The sequence below is a fragment of the Charadrius vociferus genome, unplaced genomic scaffold (assembly GCF_000708025.1).
Source record: "Charadrius vociferus isolate BGI_N301 unplaced genomic scaffold, ASM70802v2 scaffold185, whole genome shotgun sequence".
NCBI lineage: Eukaryota > Metazoa > Chordata > Aves > Charadriiformes > Charadriidae > Charadrius > Charadrius vociferus.
In genome coordinates, this window is record NW_009648955.1 from 5326976 (window position 1) to 5350972 (window position 23997).

General features: G+C 44.8%; 1 protein-coding gene across 3 annotated transcripts in view; it reads right to left on the reverse strand.

Moving 5' to 3' along the window:
- The window catches only part of GABRR1 (gamma-aminobutyric acid (GABA) A receptor, rho 1), a 37027-nt gene extending 13458 nt beyond the window's left edge, over positions 1-23569 (reverse strand). The window contains exons 1-5 of one of the 3 annotated variants that reach the window (XM_009887500.1): positions 23452-23569; positions 7486-7502; positions 6540-6577; positions 4740-4846; positions 3315-3382 (exon numbers count right to left, since the gene is read on the reverse strand). In XM_009887500.1, coding sequence (XP_009885802.1) covers positions 3315-3382; positions 4740-4846; positions 6540-6577; positions 7486-7502; positions 23452-23569 — 348 coding nt within the window. Of the gene's footprint in view, positions 1-3314; positions 3383-4739; positions 4847-6539; positions 6611-7485; positions 7503-23447 lie in introns of all 3 variants that reach the window. The other 2 variants (XM_009887499.1, XM_009887501.1) reach the window with 2 other exon arrangements.
- Between the last annotated feature and the right edge of the window lie 428 nt (positions 23570-23997).

Below are 23997 nucleotides of genomic sequence, written 5' to 3' on the forward strand. Positions count from 1 at the left end.
GGAAGAGGGCGCTGCAGTGAGCGCTCTTCCTCCAGCACAGCCACTGAAATCTTTTTGACTCAGTATTTGACCAAAATGTTTTGTTTATTTGTTGGGTTTTTGTTTTTGGTTTTTTCCTCTTTCTCCCCAGATATTGTATTCTTAGATCTGAGACATACTCCTTCTCTTTAAGCTCTGTTGTATTTGGAATCAGACCCCAGAGCCACGTACACTTGGGTTTGCCTTTTCCTTTATTTCAAAGAAAGCCCTCATGTATCTGAAGATAAGCTCACGCTCAAGTGTTTATAAGCATGGTATCTTTGAGTGTAGCGCAATATATTGCCCATAAACTGAGGGAAATGTCTAAGACTGACCAGTCTGCCCTGGTGTCTGGGGTAGGGGAAGTCAGATGAGTTTGAGGTCGTTTTTTTTGAAACTATTTGACATTTGATTTTTTTTTTTCCACAATACTTTCCAAGCATTTTGAAATATGGGGGTTTCTGCAGTCTTTTTTTTCCATAGAAGTTAGTTGTAGCTTGTGCTATTATTGTACTAGAGGCCAATATACTCTTGGAAATGCTTTATATCACATCTGAAGCTCTAAAGCTCAGCTGAAGCTCCCAAAGACACTGACCATGTAATTTCTTCTTTTTCATTTGATCCATTCTATAGCATTCTTTGACATCTTTCCCTGTATTCAAATTTAAAGAAGATTGTCCTGGAAAACCTTTTACATTAACTCCTCTGTGTTGGTATGTCCTTTAAACAGTAATAAAGTGTCAGACATTTGTTCTTCAGCAAGAAGTCAATGCCTCACTTTTTTGCATAAAGTTACATCTATGGTTGCTGTGGAAAAATCAAGTATTGTCAGCTTTCATTAGGAAAAATTTATTAATACTAGTTTTAGGCTATTAAACTGGGAACCACAATATTTTACAATGCGTCATCTGAAAATCCCCCAAGCAACAACCATATAATATCTCCCTCTTCTTTTGGTCCATTTCTCAGAGACACTATTAGCTCTCTTATTATGTTTGCAAATTAATTTCCAACCCTGGGTAACAATCTGTTTTTTTCCTTCTTCCCATCTTTCCTCCAGATAAAACAGCTGCCCCATACAGCCTGCAAAAACTCTGTTAATTTCAGGGTCAGTGGCCCATAATAGATATTTATAATCTTTTAAATTAATTGGACAAAAAGAATCTGATTTGTGACATCCTAATGAAGTTTTATAATGTTCTCTATTGTTTTCCCACTTTCTTGCAAATAGTCGGAAAGTAGAGTAAAAAAGGAAAGACTGATATATCTAACTCCTCAAGCTTAAATTTAGTACAGAGTGAATATCTCTGTCATTGATGGCTCTTCATTTAAAAAGCAAGCAATGATCTTGCAAAGCACCACGGCCTGTTCCTATAAAGCTGCATGAGTTAAAAAGAATTGATTCTGACAATATAAAGTTTTCTCTATCATTATTTTGCAAACAGCGAAAATTGACTCTGAATGTTTTTTTTAGCTGAGGCCATTCAGTGCTCTTCCCATATCGCTGGGTGTTGCAGCACAATGTCACACAAGACACAGGGGCAGTATTCAAAAAACAGGGGCAGTTGCTCAAAATCACAATGCTTGCTTAAAAAAAGAGTGGGTTTGTCGTTGGTTTTTTTTTTTTTTTTTACTTTTAAATCCTCAATGTTAAGTTCTTTACCTTTGCTTTCAAGTCCCAAAGGTTTTCAGGGGCTCTCTGACCACCTTCACAAGCTTTCTCCTCAACCAGAAGGGCTGGCACCATCCCAGGAGAGGCAAAACCTCAGAGTCCCCACAGCTGGCGCTGAGGGTGCCAAGACCACCAGAGACAGGGGGGACAACTGAAGGGCTCCCCGCTGCTGGGGAAAGCGTGCGCCCTGACGTACCTCAGCATTGCACCCCTGCTGTACCTGCAAGCGGTCAGTCGACTGCAGATACCCCAGCCCGCTCAAAAGCTGGAATAGCTGCAGTGAGAGGAGCCCGGCGGGCAACCAGGGTGGCTGCCGAACGCCAGCTGTGCTGCCACACAGCCATGTTCCTGGCATAGACATGGGAGAAGGTAGGGCACAGGCTCTTTAACCCTGTGGCTGTTAATTAGGAGCACAGTGAAATTGGGGATTTCTCGGAAAGCTTCAGAGCTCTTTGATACGTTTGTTGAAAGAGAAAAACATTTTGAAAAGTATTCTGTATCAGGTTGTGATTTTTTCTTTTTCTCTTCCAAAGCAAAAGCTGAGCTGCTGAGAGACTCTGGGGATTCTCTAACAGGGTAGGTCTGACAAGCTCTGATTTTTGAAATGGTAAATAAAATTGGTGTAGGTCTTGCAGTGTATATGCAGGGCCATCTCCCGTTCCTCTCCTGTGCTCCTGCTCTCCTGCATGGGTTGTTGTTTATATGTCATGTATGCATATAAAATCTTCCCATGGAAGATCTCCTGCAAAAATCATACCTTACTTTCAGCAGTGTTTTGTGATGAAAAAAGCCTCTCCAGCAAAAATTAAGACCAAAATCTGCACCACTTCGAGAGCATTTGAACACTGACCATTTTCACATTACTAATTATATGGTAGGAAACAAAATACAGGGTATCAGTAAGGAATTTAGTCTGTGCAGACCACCAGCATTAGTCCTGCGTGCCCCTGAAATCCTCCTTCAGCATCAGTGTGAAGATACAGGAAGGACAGACAGAGCCATATGTTGGTCCCCAGCACACAGCAGGGGTGACACAACTGCTAATGCACCAAGGGCAAGTTCTGGAGAAACTTCTCCCCTTTGAGCTCATTCTGGCTGCCCTGTTGAGAGCAGGACTTGCCAGTCTGAACCAGTGTTGATCTTAGGATGGCTACATGGCTTCTGGTTGGGAGCTAGCTGGCCCCTAACCACCTCACAACATGGCCAAAGTGAAACTGTGTCTGCAGTATTTTGAAGTGCCTTAAAATTAACACATTAATTGGTCTCCTCAGAGCTTTTAAACATGTTACCACTTCTTAAGAAAATGTAAAAACCCAAATCCCTTGGGACAGTCTTGGCAGTGTTGTATCATTTTGTCCTAGAGAAAAGGAACTGTCAGATTTCTTCCTTCTGCTTCAGGGGAGATGAAATGGTAGCATGAGGTCAATAGAAGCAATTGTCGGCAGGTTCAGATCAAACCCAAATCTGCCTTCCAGAGGCTGTGGAGTGTCTGTCCTTGGGGGTATTAGAACCCCACAGATAGAAACCTGGGCAGCCTGCTCTAGCCAGCCCTGCTCTCAGCAGGGATTTGGGCTAGATGGTCTCCAGAGGTCCCATCTGACCTTAGCCCTTCTGTGACTCTTACCATGTCCACCTCAGAAATGCTGTCCAGACTTTCAACTTGGACATCCACCCCAACAGGAATTGCAGGGCCTGGGAGAAAAAAATTAAAAGTTGAGAAAGTATAAATCTGGTAAGATAAAGTAATCCTCTGCCTTTCATATCTTAGAGATAAAAATAGATGTTCAGTCTGAAATAGAAACAACAGTAAACCAATTGAAAATAGAAATGGTTGGAATTAATAACAAAAACCTCCTAATAACAATCAAAATCAGCAATGAGACTGACCCATTACTGACTTTCTTTTTTTATTGTGTCATCCTTCACAAGTCCTTTCAAAATTTAAAAGCCCTGTCTCTAGCACTTGGGTCCAGGGCTTGCCAGCAGAGCATCCATTCACATGGAGACTAGTAGCAGCACAGCTAAGGGGATGTGGGAGGGTTACTCCAAATTTTTCCCTCACTTCTTCTGCTCCTCTCTCAGGCTAACAACATCCCTGGGAGCTACTCCATGTACTTGGCTTTCGCATCGCTCAGTGCTCGGTTGTGGAAAGGATGGGGTGACAGGAGGGGTTGCATTACACGGTACAGGCATGTGTCTGGGGCTCTCAAGGGGAAGGGTTGGGCTGTGACCCCACGTAATAGGGATTTTGATCTTTTTTTCCTCCTCCAGGCTTTGACTAGCCCCTCACATACCTCTGGCAATTACAGTACAGGAGATCTGTCAAGATAAATAGTGCTCACATTAGCAGACTGCTATGAAACTGAAACCTTTTTAAATTAATTGAACATGCTGGTGTTTGGTATATTGAGCATTTAGCAATAAAATCTTCTTCCGTCAGAGTATATAATGGTATCCTGGATTTGAATGACCATCTGTCAGCCAGAAAGGGTAGATAAATTACAACATTCTCTAATCCGATGGGCTGAAAGAAAACATGTTCTCCTTCATCCATTTCCCTGAAAGCTTTGGTTGCTCCAGCACACAGCCACAAAACTGTGAGAAAGCATTAACACATGGTAGTCAAAATATCTTCTTTTGGGTTATAAATGTAATGGCCAGGTCAGTAAGCATGGTATGTGATTTGATTATGCACACACATCACCACAGTAAGACGAAATCTTAGAATTTCCTCATCATCAGGGAATAAACATAAGGTGTATTTGCAGATTTTTATCAGAATACAGTGCCACTGAATACCAGGAATATTATATTGCTTGTAATCACATTCCCATGCCTTTGACTAAGCTATTTGCTTGTCCAAGGAAGAAGGCTATTTCACTGCATCCATATCCCCCAGAGCATGGCATGAATTCACAACACAAAACAACAAAAATTAGAGACAGAAAAGGCACTGCTTGTCATTCTGCTTGTTCACCTGACTACATGTTAGAGGATAAAGGAGCGACAGTGTAAAATAGGAACAGTGACAAATGTGGATGTTTCATACCTCCAAAACCTGGTCTCATGCTGAAATCATGGTCGTCTATTCGCAGCAGCTGCTCTGACTTCGTCAGGGGAGATTTGGTGATGTCAGGGCTTCGTTTTAGGATTGGGCTACCAGGAAGAGAGAAGAACAGCTATGAGTCCTAGGCAGTGCCTGTGAGGAGCATGCACCCACTTCGCTCCGTTACCCCTTAGACCATTTACCCCTTAGACCATAACCATGCAATTGCTTGCGGTGGTTGGCAGCGTGTCATTAAAAAATGATTCCTGCACTCAACATACAGCTTAGGCACCTGTGATAATTCTGGCACTAAGAAAACTTTTGTTTGGTGACTTTTTGCCTCTGTGAAATTATCTCTGCTTTTAGCACAGTTTAGAGACGTTCATTCAAAAGTGTGGGTTGAAGGAATAGTGTGTGTGGATAAGTGGGGAAATGGAAACGGGGGGGAGGCATTTCTGACATTGAGTTATGACAGGGCATGAGGCCAAGAGTTAAGGAAAAAATACATCAGATAAGCTACTGGCTGTTGCCCAGAAACAGAATGGAGACAGGCTGGGAACCAGTCCAGGAGGCAGGCTGTCCCCTAACTTGGGATAAAATGATTAGCTCCTGCCCCAGATTTCTAATGAGGATAAAAAGGAGCATTAAAGACCTTGCAGGTCTCTGAGCACTAACAAGCCTGCGAGGTTCATTCCAGAAAATGTTAGAGTTGCACCAAAGGCTGGGCAGAGGATGGTGTGCTCCTCCTCCACATCTAAGGTGTAAAATGCTGTTCAGTGCCCCGGTGCTTTGGCTGGGGTGGTGGTGGCAGCAGCTCCGTGGTTGCTCCACCATGTAGGTGAAGCTTTGCTGCGCTCCGAGCCAGCCTCATGCCAGTTGTTTGGGCAGCAGGAGGGCTCAGAAACAGGAGGAAAGGTTTTGCTGGTTCTTGGTTTGAGAAAAGATGGCATGCTCAGGGAGGCACTTGTCTGAATACACACAAGACAAGTCAGAAATAGATTAAAGGAAAACAGGACAACAAAGAAACTTGACGGGGAATATGTTCCTGAGATAAAGCTCCTTCTATGAGACTGCTTAGCAGTGCTGTGCTTCTCACAGGCTTGTGGGCAGTTGTACCATGAGAAGCCAACAATCTCCTAACAGAGACCAGCAGTGTTATCAGCGACTGCTCTCTCAAACCTAGAGCTCTATCTGACTACAGAGTATCTTAGAAAGATGTTCCGTCTCAGTATAATAATTTCTAGGAGTGGCGAGTCATCTACTTCCATCAGTGAGTTCTTCTAGTCCTCATGCATTTTAAAAGGTGGTCCCTGCTTCTGCTTTAGATTTAATTCAGCCTCTGAAGGACCTGTGGCATTGTAAGCGTGCATCGGGGAAAGTTTATACCCAGCTGAGATGGGGGAGCGATATTAGCAGGTCACGGGCCAAACCTGCAGCGTTTGTGAGTGGGCTTGACCATGCTCAGAAAGGCGCTTTCTCCCTGGCAGTGGCAGAGGGAAGGATGAGCAGTGTGATGGAGATCCCGCGGAGGGGGACTCAGCTCTGCAAGAGGGATGCTCAGCGGGAAGGCACCTGCTCACACAGCACGGGCGACACCAACCCTACAGCCCAGGGGGCTGTGGAAAATGGCTGTGGTATCACACCTCACTTCCATGAGGCTGTCAGGTAAAGTGGCTGCCTCTGGGACCCGCTGGATCCTACTAATGGCACGACTAAATATGACTGGCATGCTCGTGTGGTGTCCCCTTCCCCTGCCACAGCCTCCGCCCGGCCACGGGGATGCGGCTGGAGGGTTTCGCCTACCTGCCTTGCTTGTGCGCCTCGCCGTGGGCCTCCCGTCTCTGCAGGCAAGCACCGGATCCCCGCGGCGTTACCTTCTGTCACAGGTGCGAAATGGCTCTTACCTTTTCACTGAAGGCTGGTGTCAGGCTGGGCATGGCGGAGGGTGCGGAGGGCAGGGGGTGCGGGGAGCTTGCGGCCAGGACAGGGCGAAAGGAGGGAAGTGATGGTTTTTGTGAGGTGGAACGCTACCAGTTTTGATTGCATGGCAAAGGAGCCAGGCAGGTGGCCCGCCTCCCTCCTCCCGCAGCTATGGCCGGTACCGTCAGGGGCTCTGGAGAGAGGCCATGGTGAGTGGGCCAAGGCGAGCTGCTCGGGGAGTGCAGCCATTACATCTACTCACTGGAGGCAGATTGGTATTTGCATAAGAAAAAAACCTTTTCAAAGGGTTTGGGGGGGGGGAGGGGAGGGAGGGAAAAAAAAAAAAAACCCACTGGTGGAAATATTTGTTTCTGGTTTCATACTATGTCCCAGCTGGCTGTCAAGAAAACTCCTCTCAGGTGTTTGGCCAATGTTTTATTTTGTCATTAAAGGAGAGAATATTGCTTTCAGCAATGTAAGTGCCAGCTTGAGCAAGAGTAATATTTTAAACATTCAACAGTTCTAACTCATCTTTAATTAAAAGTTTAAAAAAATAGCTTCTCTCTGTAATAAACACTAACTCTAATCACCTCTACTAATGAGACTTTTTGCCCACTAAAACATATATTTCAAATCCCTATGTAGAGATTTACAGTGGCAAAACTCCTTTTGCAATTGTTGTCTAGTAGTTAAAATTTTAACCATTTTTGTTAGTATTACAGTTGTTAGCTTTAAGGTTGTTAGCATTAAAGTTAGTTAGGCCTGTTATCTATTGGCATTGGCTGAACTTCTGATACAGGGTCTTGCGTATGACCATTTTGTTATGTACCTGGCGAGATGGTCGGCCTTGGGAATGCTTCTTCACAAGTATCTGGGCTAATTAATAGAGGAACTTTCTGAGACGTTCTCATGGATAATGTGGATTCTGTTCTTGAGTCGTATGAAAAAGAACACCTAATCACGGAAAGCAGGTGGTGGTGTCTTTCTTTGAAGTAAACCATCCTGGAGCTGACAAGAGTGCAAAACTTGAGGATGCTACTAATCTACCCTGTTTTGAAAGGCCTAGCCAGCTTGCCAGAAAAGTGAAAATTCTGGGTGTCCTAAACTGAACTACCTTTATTATAATACTAAAAATAACACCCGTAGGCCAAGAAGACCTTTGCCCATATGAAGACCCTTCCCTTGCACAGGCACAGTAACTGAGGAGAATAACATAACCAATATTATAAACATATGTAAATTACTAACCAATCACTGTAACTGGGAGTGTGCTACCTTGTGACTTTCATGTATACATATGACGAGAAAACCAGCATGGGATGTACATGATTTGTGGAAATATTCCACCGTGTACCCTGGCCAGAATAAAGCAATGTCTCCTCTCTAAACGTAGGCTCTGTGTTTCGGGAGAATCAGGGCTTAGACCTCTTTTGCAGGGAACACAATAACGAGTGTTACCACCCGAGCACCATTGTCCCTTTGGTGACTGGTGGCTGAACCCCAGGCCTTGCAGGACATTTTGTCCCCGGGCTGGGAATTCTCTGAAAGCCGATAGCATTGGAGGGAAATTCATCTTTTTTGCTGCTACAGAGAAGCAGATGACTCCCGCATCGCCCAGACTAGGGCTGTATCGCTGACTCAGCCTGAAATGATGCTTTGGCCATGTGGGATTGGTTTTTTTTCTGGAATCTGCTCTGTTCTTCCCAGATGAGGACTGGGAATAAACCCACAGACAGACCACTGTTTGAAGGACCCTTGGGCCATGCAGTGCCACTGCTATTGCAAGGAACAGGTTATTTGGTGCTGCTTGGACGTGGGCATCACACAGCAAAATGCACTTGCAAATGCAAAATACACTTTCTGGAGTATTCTGCCTTGTCGATCCGCCCTTGGGCTGCCGCTGACGTGTCTCACTGCTGCCCGCTTCTCATCTGCTGGCCGTCAGGAAGTAATTTCACATGTTTTGGGGATAAGCAGATTCTGGCGACAAGCTGACCTACTTACATGACTTTAAAGTGCCCTAGTAAACTCTTGGCTGTTCAGGAACAATGCTGGTATTCAAACAGGGATGAAGCAGGCCATGTTCTTGCAATTTCTAATTTTCAGTTCTCTTTGTAGAGCTTATCTGATGCTTCATGTTGGCCCTGGCCCTATCCTGCCTGTCGAGGGAGCCCTCAAGGCATGGCCATCAGGGATTCGTGGCTGAATCCTCCCTGTCCTCTGCACCCAGCAATCCCAGGTGGTTCCTCTTATTTCTCCACTGCCTCTAAACTAAACTTTATTTCCCTATCACAAACCAGCATAAAATGTACCCCATGCTCCAGCCACTGCAGGGAACTGTGTTCATTTGTGTTTTGGTTCAGTGCATTCACTTCTTTTTGTCAGTCCTATTCCCCCTGTCACAGCTCTGATGTTACCGAGTGTCCTCTGCTTCCCTGCCTTCTCCTGTGGCAGCAAAACATTTTTACCTCTTGCCCATCATTCCCCAGTTACTGTGATTTGAAGCCCCATTTCTTCCTACTCAATAAACAGCTTTTCTAGTCCAGTTCCTGGGGAGTGCTCTGCTGGCTAAGTGATCAATGGAAGCTCCATCACGGGACCCCATTAGCCTGTCCGTTCAGGCTGTGAATCAATGGCAAGCCGCTACAGCTCCCCCTTGCACATCTGCTGTCCCTGAGCGTTTGCGGCAGACAGCCGCACTCAGGAGATTCGGTCCAGACATTGCTCACAGATTGCTCAGCGCAACTGTTTGCCACCACGAGCACATAGCGTCACAGTATTGCTCCTGCCTTCACTGGGGTGACAGGCTGTCTTTAAAACTAACTGATAACTCCTGAGGTAAAATATACTAAATCATGAACAACATTTTTTTTCCCCCAATGTCAATATTTATCTCCTAACAGTTACAGTGCCAAAAGGCATTTCATGGCTCATGAAGCTTACTGAGACGCTTTATGAAAAAGCAACAACAGGAGCAGAATGGCATTTATCCACAGTGCTCCCTGTGCATTGCTAGAGCAGCTCTCAGGCCCCTGATGGCAGCCGGGGTGATGCAAAGTCATCTTTATTCCCCCAGATCCCCCCACTGCTTCAAGGGATCATGAGATGCCTCTGCCCCAAAGGCTGAGGCTTGCTGGGACTGGGGAGGAATGAGGCAACTGAAGCTTAGGATATCTGGGGAAAAAAACCCGGCAAAACTGGATTTTCATCACTGTTGCTACAGACACAAGGCAAAAAGCAGTTACTTTTTTTTTTTTTAAAGCCCAAAATTTACTATGGCAGTTGTAGTCCCTCCAACACAGCAAAAAGGGTTGCAGAGTTAGTGATAACTGTCTGATTTTCAGAAGAAACAGTCCAACCGTGACATCTGAAGGTCCCAGCAAGCATTTCTGAACGCCCAGCTTCACAGGACGTGCGCCAGAGTGTCAGGTCCACACTTGCAGTGTGCACCAGAAAACCCGCAGTACTCTTCATCTTTGAAGTAAGAGCTTTTGGAAGCAACCACAACAAATGTGAGAGAAGCCATTACCCATTTTAGTATTTTAGTTTGTAATTACTTATGCAGCGTACATTTCCCACCTATAAATCGTACTCCTTTTTCTCTAAGGGGGGCAATATACCTGTAGTAGATAGTGACCTATTTTACACTGTTATTAAGATAATCTCATTAGGATCTTGAGAACATTTCTTCCTTGAGGAGTTAAATCAAGATATAGTTTCCGTTCTTAAAAAAAAAAGGCAAGAAAAAAAAAGATTCAATGCACCTTCGTCAAGGGAAAAGTGAAAGTATGTTGCTGAAGTAATGGAGCCAGATTCACACGGTCTTTCCAGGGTCCAAAGGAGGAACGGTAGGTGGGTTTGGTAGAATGGGCTAAGACAAACATTATTATTACCAGATTTCATGAAATTCTGAAACAGTCTGTTCTCTCCACCCCTTTTGATATTCTTAGGTCTGCAAAAAGGGTGGCAGATCAGAGATGTTGGAACAGATCCTATCTCAGGAAACATTGCTGAGATGTGGCTGTGGCATAATCTCTGTCCCTTTGGTTACTTGCAGCACCAGCAACATTTTGGCCAGGGGCTGGGGCGGCAACTGACCCCAAACCTCCCACCATGAGCGGAGGTGCCTGCTGCCCCAGGAAGCCTGCCAGCTGGCTCCTGGGGCAGAGATACCCAGGGTACCCATTTCATCTCTGCTTCTCTCACACCTGGGTGGTGCCTCCACCTCTTCTCCAGTGCAGAGACTGTGGACTCTCCTGCCCTACCCTCTGAAAGCACCACACACTTAATTTTGTCAGATACAAGCTCTGCAGTTCCCGCTGTGCTGTGGTGCAGCCAGTCCACAGTCTCTCCTACAACTGATGTAAGGCAAGGAAGAGTGTGGAGCTGGCTGAGCCAGTTATCAGGAGGACTTTTAATTGGAAAGTAATGAAAGTGATGAAAACTCCCAAATCCCTGCCAGACGTGCCATAGTGCTCAGCTCTGGGGTCCCCATCCCTGGGGGATCACTGGTGGGCAGCTTGGGTTGTGCTTCCCATGCTGCACAGACCGCATGCCGTGCTGGGCAGGGGAATGGCCGGAGCCATGTTCTCCTCAGTCTGCCCATAAAATTATGGCCGGGCAAGGCCCTGATGAAACACTGCTCGAGGCAGAAGGACCAGGAGAGAGCAGCAGAGGCAATCCAACTCCCTGCAGGGGACAAAGCCTCCAGGGAAGACAAGGGGATGGCAAAGGTGTATTGGTACTACTAAAGAACCGTGAGAAGTTTAAAGGTCTTATTAGAGATCTATGCCTAAATGTTTGAGTAGGTTTTGCTTCGCCCTCTGTTTTATGACCAGTTAGTGACTTGGGTTCGTACCATATCAGCATTCTGCCAGTACCTGGCAGATGCTGGGTCAGGGAATGGGGGAGAGGCAGGAAGGGGCTGGGGATTGTATGCGCAAACATACAGAAGGCTTCTGCAGAGAAAAAGTGGGGCATAGGCAAAGAGACCTTGGATCTGCAACAGAGCCTATGCGTTGGGTGAGACTGAGGAGAAAAGAGGCTGAATAGGCAGAGATGGGAAGGGAGGGGAAAGGCCGAAGGGGAAGATGTCAGAAGGAGAAGAGAGGAGACACCAGGCTCAAGCGGTGCCTCATCGTTATGTGGGATGACTCCTGGGGCACAGACACCCTGGAAAGTCCTGTATGAGTGTCCCCTCACCACTGAGTGGTGTGGGACAGAGATACTGCCTGGCCCCTGGAGATGCATGAGCCTTGCTGGGCTAAAGAACCTCCCAGGCTGTGTCCCAAAGGAAGGAAAGAGGTTTTGGGGCAGAGGGTTCACAGAAAGTTCCCCCATAATGTGCCTTTGACTTGCAAATGAATGGGGAAGACCTTCTCAGCAAGCAGGAGATGCTGGTGGACAGGTGGTGCAGCAGGTCTGAGTGAAAACTGGGAGGTAGTCCAGAGCCCAGAAAAGTGCTTTGTGGGAGGAGACAAAGTGAGGTAGTTAAACGACGAGAAGAACCACCCACCATCAGAGGGAGGAGAGAGCATACTTGCAATGGGAAGAAGCTGCTCTGATCCAGCGATGGGCACTGCAGGAGACACAATCCACTGTGTAACATACTAATTCCCAGGGATAATGTAGGATAGAAACCCACTAATTTGTACTCAAATTGGGAGAGCTACAAAGTTGTGAGCTGTAAACAAGTCACTAAAAACTGAGGAAAATTAATCACAAAATGTATTTTATCTTGACATTTGGGAAGCCCTTGTTTGCTTGTAATTATGTTGGGTCATACGTCCTTAGTAAGTTTAAAGATGGTGAAGAAAGGTGACCCATTGATATTATAGGTGGTTCAACCTCTGCAAAGAAATGGGGAAAGACCACTACTTTCAATATTCACATCACAAAGTCTGAGAAATGGTGGGATTCTGAGCTGTTCTACCATCTTATTTTTGAGTGATATGGAAAATTCAATGAGAACCCCATTTTAATCCAGTGTTACTTGAATGTAGGTCAATCTCAGAATGCAAAATATGCAGAGCCAGGAGACATATATACATCCCTTACATTTTGCATTTTCTTTGTTCTTTGCCTGGACATAAACACTGGGAAAATTAAAAAAATAATGGCACAAACCTACACATATTGATTATTTACAGAAATGTCATGCCACCTGAGGTCTTGGCACTGTACCTGATGTTGCAAAAACAAAAGTGTCCCTATGTGGCAGAAATTGCATCCAGCGGGTATGTGTTTGTTGGGTTTTGTGTTTTACAGATTGAAAGGAGGGGTTGGAGGGAGCAGAAGGAGCCAACTGAGGAAGAGGCAGACAAAGTGCCAGGGCTCAGCTAAGTCAAAAAGATAAACAGATGAAGGGAAGGGGAGCAACTAATGGGGCAATGTAGTACATGCTGAAAGATTTCATGCCTGCCCCAGTCTTCGAAGAAAAGTTGACTTGTAAGCAGATGTCAGCACAGTGCAGGTCAGGGAAGGGCATGTTAAGGTATATTTTGATAAACTGGAGGTATTTAAATCAACAGAGACTGATGGTCCTTCCCTGGGAGCACTGGGAGTACCAGCTGTTACCATCTCTGAGCCGTAAACAGGTATCTCCAAGGACTCCTCACAGACAGGTGATACCCCTGAGAGTGAGGGTGAACATAAAAGCTGGTTTTAAGCAGGGGACAAAAGAAGGATGTTGGAGTTTTGACGTTTACAAAGAAACTGGGACAAACTCGTGATCCGTTTTTCTACCACACACACACACCCCCGCTGCCCTGGGCTAACGAGATTATAAAGATCACTCGATGTGGATCTTTGCAATAATTGACGTCAAACCAGTCTAATGTCCTCTCTGACAGTGTAACTGGCCACCTTAGTATAAGCAGGAGGAAAAGTAGATTTGAATTAAGTTTTTAATATTTCATTACTAAACTCGAGAAATATGGTTGAGATGCAACTATGACTTTGAAGCATGGTTGAAAGACTGTAGTTAGAGTAACTGCCATTACTCTGCAGTCAAGACACATTAAATGACATCTCACAGATTTCATCCTGGAAACTACTAGGCAATACTTTCGATAACAATGCAGATGACAGAACTATAAAACTCAGGCATGACAGCATGCTTGAAAGAGGAACAGGCAATTTGAGGTCTAGGATTAGAATTCAAAGCAGCCTCAACATGTTGGAGAAATGCTCTGATGTTAATAAGATGAATTTCAGTAAAATAGAATACAAAGAACGGCACGGAGTACAGAAAAATAATTGTACAAATGCAGAACAGGGAATAACTAGCTAATTATCAACACTACACTTGTCTTAGTTCCTTATTCACAGCAATGAAAGCACCCATAAGCGCAATCAAAAAAAATCTACAACTAAGGAATTTGCTTGCATTACTAAAAATACAGAATTGTAACAATTCTGGTGTTGGGCCAATGTTAAGAAATATTCATATTGGCACAGGACCAGAGACAGATTTAAAGTAAATGTACTGAACAGTAACAAGTCACCAGGCTTTCACCCAGAAAAAAACCCAAGTAAGAAACTGTTGAACCAGTGTTTACATTGTCCTTGGTGTCACAGAAGTGGAAGATGACAATTTTACACTTCTTTGGAAAAAGAGCTCCAAGTGGAATCTGAGAGGCTACAGACTGCTCCACTGGACAAATTCACTACAACCATAGTAAAAAACACCAATGGTAGACACCACATAAATACAGTCTATATTGAAGAAGAGAGAGACGATATGACTTTTCTTGAGGCATGTTATGCACTTTAAGTATAACAGACTTCTCTAAAAAGTTAATGACTGTGTAGATGAAGGTGATCAAGATGACATGGTATACCTCAATTTCCAAAATGGTGCTGACAGGTCCTTTCCAGAGGCTTGTAAAGAAACCAACTGGTCAGAAAGAGGGACGTTACCTTCATGTGAATGGTTGCAAAACAAGAAACAAAAGGAATAATGGAGAGTTTTCACTGTGAAGAAAGGTTTTCAGTATAGTCCCATGGGAATCTATGATAGGGCCACTGTTGTTCAATAAATTTATAAATTGTTTGGGAGAAAAGACTAATTACAGGCAAAAATGTTTACTGAGGATATGTAACCATTCAAGGTAGTCAAAATCAGAACTGGGAGTGGAGAATTACAGCAGGAGTTCATGATGCCAAGTGACTTCAGATAAAATAACAGCAGAAATTGTGTTAGCAAATTCAGAATAGTGTACATCATTTTGTACTTTGTATTTTTGCACTTTTTCAATGGACTTTCAGAAGTACTTTTCAGAATGTACTTTTCTGTGGGTAGTTTTTTCATCAATTCTCCTAGTCAAAAGGAAGGGGGTTGAAAGGGCCAGTCAAATCTGGTGAATCAACAAATTGTTATAGGACAGGTGCCAGATGTTGAGCTACTTAGACCATGGGACTGGCTTTGAGAAACCTGGAGGCTGATGGGGTCCATCTGGCAGAGAAAGAGAAGAGCATCTTCAGTCATAGGCTTGCCAAGCTGGTGTAGAGGGCTTTAAACTAAAGTTGCCAGGGGAGGGGAACCTCAATCCATCCCATTTCTACCAGTTTGATGCCAGTGCCAGCAGTAGATGCCCAGAGCATGCAGAAGGATTACAGGTCAGCAAGAGAGCACCTGAAGTGCTGCACAAAGGAATTTCAACCACTCCAGCCAGTAAGTGAGCTTCATTGGGGGCCCAACTTAAATGCCTCTATGCAAATGAGAGTAATGAGGAGTTAGGGACATGTGCACGCCTGCAGGTCTATGATCTTATCACAGAGACATGGTGGGATGGCTCCTATGACTGAAGTGTTGGAATGGAAGGCTATAAGTTCCTTAGGAAGGACAGGAAGGGGAGATGAGGAGGGGGCGTCACCTTCTATGTCAATGACCAGATGGAGTGCATGGAGCTCTGCCTGGAGATAGATGAGGAGCTGACCAAGAGCTTATGGTTCAGGATTAAAAGGAGGGCAGGGACAGGTGATGTTACAGTGGGTGTCTGCTGCAGGCCACCTTACCAGTAAGAATGAGCAGATGAGGCACTCTATAGACAGATAGTAGCAGCCTCATGTTCACAGGCCCTGGTCCTCATGGAGGACTTCAACCACTCCAATGTCTGTTGGTGAGACAACACAGCAGGGCATAAGCAATCCAGGAGGTTCCTGGAGTAACTTCCTTCTCCAAGTGACAGAGGAGCCAACAAAGAGAGGTGCTATGCTGGACCTTGTTCTCACCAACAAGGAGGGGCTAGTGGAGAATGTGAAGCTCAAGGGCAGCCTTGGCTGCAGTGACCATGAAATGCCAGAGTTCAAGATCCTTAGAGCAATGAGGAGGGTGCAGAGGATTCTTAGGGCAGCAAGGAGGGCACACAGCAAGCGCACTGCCCTAGACTTCAGGAGAGCAGACTTTGGCCTCTTCAGGGATCTGCTTGGCAGCATACCATGGGATAAAGTCCTGGAGGAAATAAGGGCCCAAGAAACCTGGTTAATATTCAAGGAACACCTCCTCCAAGCTCAGAAGCCATGCATCCTAATAAAGAGAGAGTCAGACAAAAATGCCAGGAGGCCTGCATGGATGAACAAGGAGCTGCTGGACAAACTCAAACACAGAAAGGAAGCCTACAGACGGTAGAAGCAAGGACAGGTAGCCTGGGAGGAATACAGAGAAATTGTCTGAGCAGCCAGGGATCAGGATAGGAAAGCTAAAGCCCTGATAGAATTAAGTCTGGCCAGGGACGTCAAGAGCAACAAGAAAAGCTTCTATAGGTATGTCAGTGACAAAAGGAAGACGAGGGAAAATGTGGGCCCTCTCCAGAAGGAAATGGGAAACCTGGTTACCTGGGACACGGAGAATGCTGAGGTACTCAATGGCTTTTTTGCCTGTTTTCACTGGCAAATGTTGTAGTCACACCACCAAAGTCACAGAAGGCAAAGACAGGGACTGGGAGAATGAAGAACCACCCATTGTAGGAGAAGGTGCACAAGTCCATGGTACCTGATGAGATGCATCTGTGGGTCCTGAGGGAACTGGCAGATGTAGTTGCTAAGCCACTATTTTTCATATTTGAAAAGTCTGGAGAAATTCCCTCTGACTGGAAAAAAGAAAACAACCCCCACTTCTAAAAAAGGGAAAAAAGAAAGACCCGGGGAACTACAGGCCAGTCAGTCTCCCCTCTGTGCTTGGCAAGATCATGGAGCAGATTCTCCTCGGAGCCACGCTACGGCACATGGAAAATAAAAAGGTGACTGGTGACAGCCAACATGGCTTCACTAAGGACAAATCATGCCTGACAGATCTGGTGGCCTTCTACAATGGCGTTACAGCATTGGTGGATGAGGGAAGAGCAACTGACATCATCCACTTGGACTTGTGCAAAACATTTGACACCGTTCTGCATGACGTCCTTGTCTCTAAATTGGAGAGACATGGATTTGATGGATGGACCACTTGGTGGATAAGGAATTGGCTGGATGGTTGCACTCAAAGAGTTGCAGTAAATGGCTTGATGTCCAAGTGGAGATCAGTGATGAGTGGCATTTCACAGGGGTCAGTATTGGGACTGGTGCTTTTTAACATCTTTGTCAGCAACACGGACAGTAGGATTGAGTACACTCTCAGCAAGTTTGCCATCAACACCAACCTGTGTGGTGTGGTCATCACGCTGGAGGGAAGGGATGTCATCCAGAGGAACCTGGACAGGTTTGAGAGGTGAGCCTGTGTGAACCTCATGAAGTTCAACAAGTCCAAGTGTAAGGTCCTGCACGTGGGTCAGGGCAATCCCATGCACAACTACGAGCTGGGAGGAGAATGGATTGAGAGCAGCCCTGAGGAGAAGAATTTGGGGGTGTTGGTGGATGAGAAGCTTAACATGAGCTGGTAATGTGCACTCACGGCCCAGAAATTCAACCGTATCCTGGGCTGCGTCAAAAGAAGTGTGGCCAGCAGGCCGAGGGAGGTGATTCTGCCCTTCTACTCCACTCTCATGAGAGCCCACCTGGAGTACTTCGTTCAGCTTTGGAGCACCCAGCATAAGAAGGACATGAACCTATTGGAGCAAGTCCAGGGAGCTCCATGAAGATGATCAGAGGTCTGGAGCACCTCTCCTATGAAGACAGTCTGAGAGAGTTGGCGTTGTTCAGCATGGAAAAGAGAAGGCTTGAGGGAGACCTTATAGCCTCTTCCAGTATCTAAAGGGGGCCTACAGGAAAGAGAGGAGGAAGGTACAGAATAATACAGAGTTAAAAGCAACTGGAGAAAAACTGGCAGAACTATGTGACAGGGGTAATGGATGTGCCTAGGGTCAATAAATGAGGCAGGTGAAGCAGAAGGCAGAGAAATTCTGGAACAAAAAAAGAGAAAGAGCACATTGGAGAAGAGGACGAAACTTGAACAGGGGAAAGAAAAGGAGTGAAGTTGATGGAGGTGAAAGGAGGAAAGGGAAAGGCAAGTTACCAACAGTGGAGACCAAGAGACTCCAGTTGCAGTGGCCTGAAGCCCACTCTGGGCTTCTTATTGCTCTCCTGATACCCAGCACTGCTGGTACATATGGTGTCAAGACAATGCAAACTGCCAAGGAGTGCCTTGGGAGCTGCGGGTGCTCAGCGCTCCACCAAATCTGGTTCACTGTTGATAATGTGCTCCTATAGGCAATGCTTTCAATAGGTATTTTATGGGCTTATTGTGCACTCTGAAGATCTGATCTAAAGACAGCTTGCGTTAGTAAGCTTTGTTCATGCAAAAAATGCTTTCAGGATCAATCCTGAAGATAAGATACAAAAGCAAAACTCTAGGACAAGAGAACAGCTTAAGGAGTGCTGGGAGGTAAAGGAAGAAATCCTGTTAGGGATGAATTTATAAGGCCGGAGAAAGCATTTGGAGGGCAAGAAGGTAGGAGCTGCCGTCTGTATAGGAGGCAACCTCAGTGCGGGTACCGAGACAGCCATGTGTGATTTACAGGGCATAGAGAGCTTGCACACAACATGGCTGGAGTACGGAGGAGCTGACAACACGGAAGTCCCATCCAAATTCAACAAAAGCAAGGGAAGGTGACTTTCAGTGTTGCAAGTGTTTAGTATGATGCTGAGCCTTTGAGAAAGGACCATGAGGGAACCATGGCCATAATGATGCAGGGTGGCTACCATCACTTAAGAAGAATCACTAATTGTAATAACATCTGAAAATGTCATAAAGAGAAAGATCTTTGGCCACCAAAGAGGCCTTGTGATAACAAGCCCAGGGCTTATTGCAGAGGATGTCACACAACTGCTGTAAAAGATAGCTCTTACTGACAGAAACATGGACAGGGAGCTCTAAAGGAGCAGAAAATGAGTTGCTATTTGGAGACCAGAGTGAGGCAAAATGATTATAACGTGGCCAGGGAATGGTAGGGACATCACTAAAAACATGAAAAGGGTCTCTCAGCTAAGATTAAACAAACATGATCCATAAATCTTGTACAGTGAAATCTCTTCTGCTGAGAGCTGCTTGTCTGAAAGGTGGTTATAATGCTGTCCAGGGAGATTTTAGTGTTAAAAGAGATTTTTTTTCCCCATCAGTTAGCTCTGGCAGAACAACCTGGGCTCAGCTCCAGGCCTGTTTTTTTCCTATTGCTCATCCTCTCTAGCAGATTCTGCAAGTCTAATTAGCAACACAGGCTTTGGCCCTTTTGTTGGCATAACGATGCTGTGACCTTTACTGACCCTTTGTATCCTTCTAGTGACCCCCGTGCAGCCTGGTGGCTTTCCAAGGGCCTGAGCAGTTGGGAAAGCAGCAGGCAGCCCTGTTGCTGGTGCTCCGGATCTCAGCTCCTTCCTGTAGGATTTTTGGCACTGTGGATTTAGCAGGAGTAAAAAGCTTTGCAAACCAGGCAGGATTTGCACCCGGCTGACTGCAAACTGCGAACGGGTCTGCAAGGTGAGAAAGGTTTTATTTTTGTATTGCTGCTCTTTGAAGTGAAATTCCTTTGAGGTGATTTGTCCCGGAGATTAGCAAAAATAAGTAGTTGAGTCTTTGGCTAGCACACAGACATTTTTACAGCAAATTACAATATTGGAGGGCTCTGTAATAAGTCCCATGCAATAAAGCTATCTACTTTGCTGTCACATACTGTGACTGTATGCATACTATGCATACACTTTGCCATTTTGTCACATTCTGCACTGTGTCCCAAAGCCTCATCGGCTTTATTTCAGGAATTATTTGGGACCTTTTGCAAAATTCCTGTCATGCAAACCCAGTCCCCAAAGACTGTGGTGCATACCTGAACTCTTGTGGGGAAAACCATGCCTGCCTGCTCACCCTTCTTCAAGGTTGTTCTGTCTCACGATAGAATGGCTACCTTGGGATACCTGCAGTGCCAAAAATTGTGACAGAGAATGTGTCTGAACCTGTGGCCCCCCGTTCACCATATCAGCAAGAGTGCAAAGGCTGTGGGATTATCTGGATTCGGGTAGGTGAAAGGACAAGCCCTGGCACTGAAAACTGCAGAGCAAATGGTGAGTTTTTATTTGAAAGCAAAGTTCAGAGCAAGTGAGTCTCCTTGGAAGAAACTAACACTTGCAGAATGGCACCATGCAAATAAACAAGCTAAAAGCCTGTGTATTTCCTCTGTCAACCGCACCACGAGAATCAGGAGCAAAGCTCAACACGTCTGTCAGGGACAGCAGGATGCTGGCAGCATACCCAAGGTGGCAGGTCTCTACCGCAGATGCCTGTGCTGCCTGCCAACACTGGCGGCTGGCACTGAGCCCTGGCAGTAGGGCAAGCGGATGGTCTTGTACCCTTAAAGGGCTTCTGGAGGCCAGGAAAGCCATGGGTGCAAATCAAGCCACCCTGAGCATCCGGTAGTGGTGTGGAGCCAGTCTTTTTGATTTCAAATAGATTTGCCCCATCAGCCTCCAGTGAGGCATGTGGCTCACTTCAGAAGGCAAAGGCTGCAAGGAAGGGGTGGATTTCCATCCTGGTCCCTACCACAAGCCTTATGGAGCGAGAGATAACAGTGTTTAGAGAGGAGTGATGAAGTCAATTGCTATAACTTCTTCTGCATAGTGGATATTCAGGACTGAGCCTTGAAGGGAGGGGAAACAGGGTCAACAACAAAATGTTCAGGAGCAATCTTCACTGCAAGCTTTTTCTGATGTTATAAAGCATCTCCCCTGTCCTGGTTTGAGGTAAAACAGGACCAATTTTGTTCAAAAATTTTGCTTCTTAGCTAGGCCTCTTCTAACCACAACACCCCCTTGATCTGTTTTTCTTCCAGTTTCTAATTCTGTGGTGGAAAAAGGCCTTGACTTTGACTGAAATGCAAAGGAACCGTACCTACTTCAAAACTGTCTGATATGATCAGCGTCTTAACATATAGGGAACTACACGTGAGTGCAAAGAGGACTGGCTGTACCTTTAAGACAAGGTGTCCTGTCATACACAGATGTTGGGCAAACATGATCTCCCCACTGTGTGGCTGCAAGGGAGACCATGACCACAATCCCAGGAGGTCAACAGGAGTAACTCTGTATACAGCACCTATGTGAGGACCGTGTGAACACTGCACCCAGTCCTGATGTCAAACCTGAAAAAGCAGTGAAGGGACAGCGAAAAACAAGAAAATGACAGAGTCAAGGTTTGGGAAACATTCTACACTGAGAAATATAAACAGCTTAGTCTTTTGAATACACCGAAGTGGAGATGAAGAGGGGGCTTGATCCACCTGGATGGAGAAGAGACGAGTTAGCATGGAATAGAAGAAAATGGATGGAAGCCACAGTTAAAAAATACTTGCAATCCATTCTGAATCTATCTGACATTGTAGGTAATTATCAGAAATTAGGGGTTTGGTGTACAATTCCTACAGAAGGCTTTGTTGCTTGTGCGTAGCAGGAAATCAGATGTATGACCATAATTGTCCTTTTTCACTTTACAAATTATAAGACTGTTAAAAGCATTGGTCTCTTGTGGCCTACCTCATCATAGCGGAAAGTGAGTGCTGTACTGAGCATCATGCTGCTGATGGACAACCCTTTGACCACCCACCAGCATTGTTCCTCACTCTCCGTCAGCCCTCCTCAGTGTCAGTACTGCTCTATTGAGGCAGAAATAGGCCAGAAATTACCTCCCAGGCCAGCGTGGGTGTGCTGGGAGGGCGGTGACTCCAACTTCTCAGAGCCGTGGTACCTCGGGGCTTTCTGATGGGCTTGTCCTGGCACAATTACACCATATACACAAAGCACAGGTGAAGTGGCAGTTCCTAAGTGAACTGAATAGGTATATCTTTTCCATTTTCACATATTTTTAACACTCTTTTCTGCTGTGATTTGTTATATCATCACTTAATTGCACTAACATTGTTAAGTGTTTGGTGCAATGGAATTTTTTCTTAAAGATGGTAAACAAGAACTTGGCTGTGTGTATGCCTTCCTCTCTGTTGGACACTTTTCCACTCAGACTATGGTACCTTGCTTCTCCCCCCTTTATTTTGCTACAGTCAGCACATCACCTCTGCTGCCAGTGTCATGAAGCCTCATCAAAAACAGAGGTTTCAAGGCTGTCTTGCATCCATACTGCCTCTGGGAATGCATGCCCTGGGGGCTGATCGTGAACAGAGCCACCGCATCCATTTTGCCAGTTATACCTCCACGAAGGTGGCGTCACTGCTAAAGCCATTTCCTATGTATAAGATGGCTCGTGGACCCCCAAGTGTCCACCAGAACACTGCAATCACTCTGTAGTGTACTCCTGACTTGCTACAAGGGAAAACAAAAATATCACTCTTTTCTATGATTCTTCCTTTCCAGCTCTCATAATTTTTTCTAAAGTCTAACAGGAATAGTTTGAATTCCTCATGACTGTGACACTCCTGCACTTCCATCCCCGTACACTTTGCAGTATTGATGGTGATACAGAGTCATTACAGAACAGAAACAGTGAATATAGCAAAGCAGAAACAACATAGGCTCAGTCTGTCACAACCAGAAGTACACAACATTCGAACAGCAATCTAAATGTGTTATCTATATCCTCCCAAAAAACACGAAGTATTTTTCCTCTGGATATACCTTGTTATGTGCCCGAATATAAAAATCATCATACAAAGTTCCAAATATTCCCCAAATAGAATATAGGTAATCAGAACTCAGTTGTAGCAAAAAACCTTTCTCAACTCAAAACCTCCTAAAATGGCTGTCTACAAGATAGTGGGAGAAAAATGTCACATGGCCTTTTTGTAAGAGAGGGAGAGAGAAAGAGAAGAATAGACAATATTTTAAATAATTTTTAATATCTTAATTCAATACGCTGAATGCTCTGTTTCCTCTGACAGCTGACTATAGCCTTGAAGTTTGCAGAGAGACTTTCATTTTTTCCTCTCAAAAGCTCTATAAAACAAATAGTATGGGAATAATAAAATAAATTCTGAAAGGTTTAATTTGAGATCTCGAGTCAATCTAATTTTCAGTGAATACAACAGTCCTCATGGACCTAAATTTACTCTCCTCTTTCATGTAAATACTCTACCGCATTTTGACTACAATAAATATCAGAAAATGCTTCTTTTTTGCACCCTTTCAAACTTTGAGGTACCTCACAAACATATTTTGGGGGGGGGAGTAATGATTTTCACTGTAGAAAATGCACTAAAACTTATTCATTGGCAAAAACAGCAACAGAGAATATTTTTTACTTAGAGATCACAATCTGCAAATGCAAACTCTAATTATCTGTTAGTCATTATATCTTCACCTGAAACATTACATTTGTCCAAACTGTAGCAATTTGAATGTAAAAAAGAAGAGACTCACCTGCCTTTCTTGTATACCTCATGTATTTCTTTTCCTTGTCGGTGGGCTCTGCATTCCGTGGATAAAACCCATCCCCACAACAGCAGGAAGATGCTAAAATGCATTTTATGGACAGTCAACATGTTACCTGAATGTTCTGTATCCAGAAATAGTCCATACAAGAAGAAGAAAACCAAAATGAAGATCCTGTTCCTCTTTTTAAGACATTATCGGTCTGATCGTTATTGGAAGGATGTTTACTCATACAAAAAATCATCCTGCAGTATTTAATCTGGACAGTGGGGAAAGCAATTTCCACTAAACCTATAAATCCTTCTACGTCAGATGGCAGGGATTTTCTAGCAGTGTTGAATTCACGTATTCTCAGAGAACAATTAATTTTCGTCAAAACAGGCTATTTTATTAATTAGTTTAAATTGAACCCTTTTCAAGTACCTGTGGGAAATGGCATATGTATATCTCTGCCTGGTTAACCAAAGTCATGCAGTTGGTCAGGCAGGTGTCATTAGTTGTTCTTTAATCACCAAACTTATGTGTGTAGCAATGACAT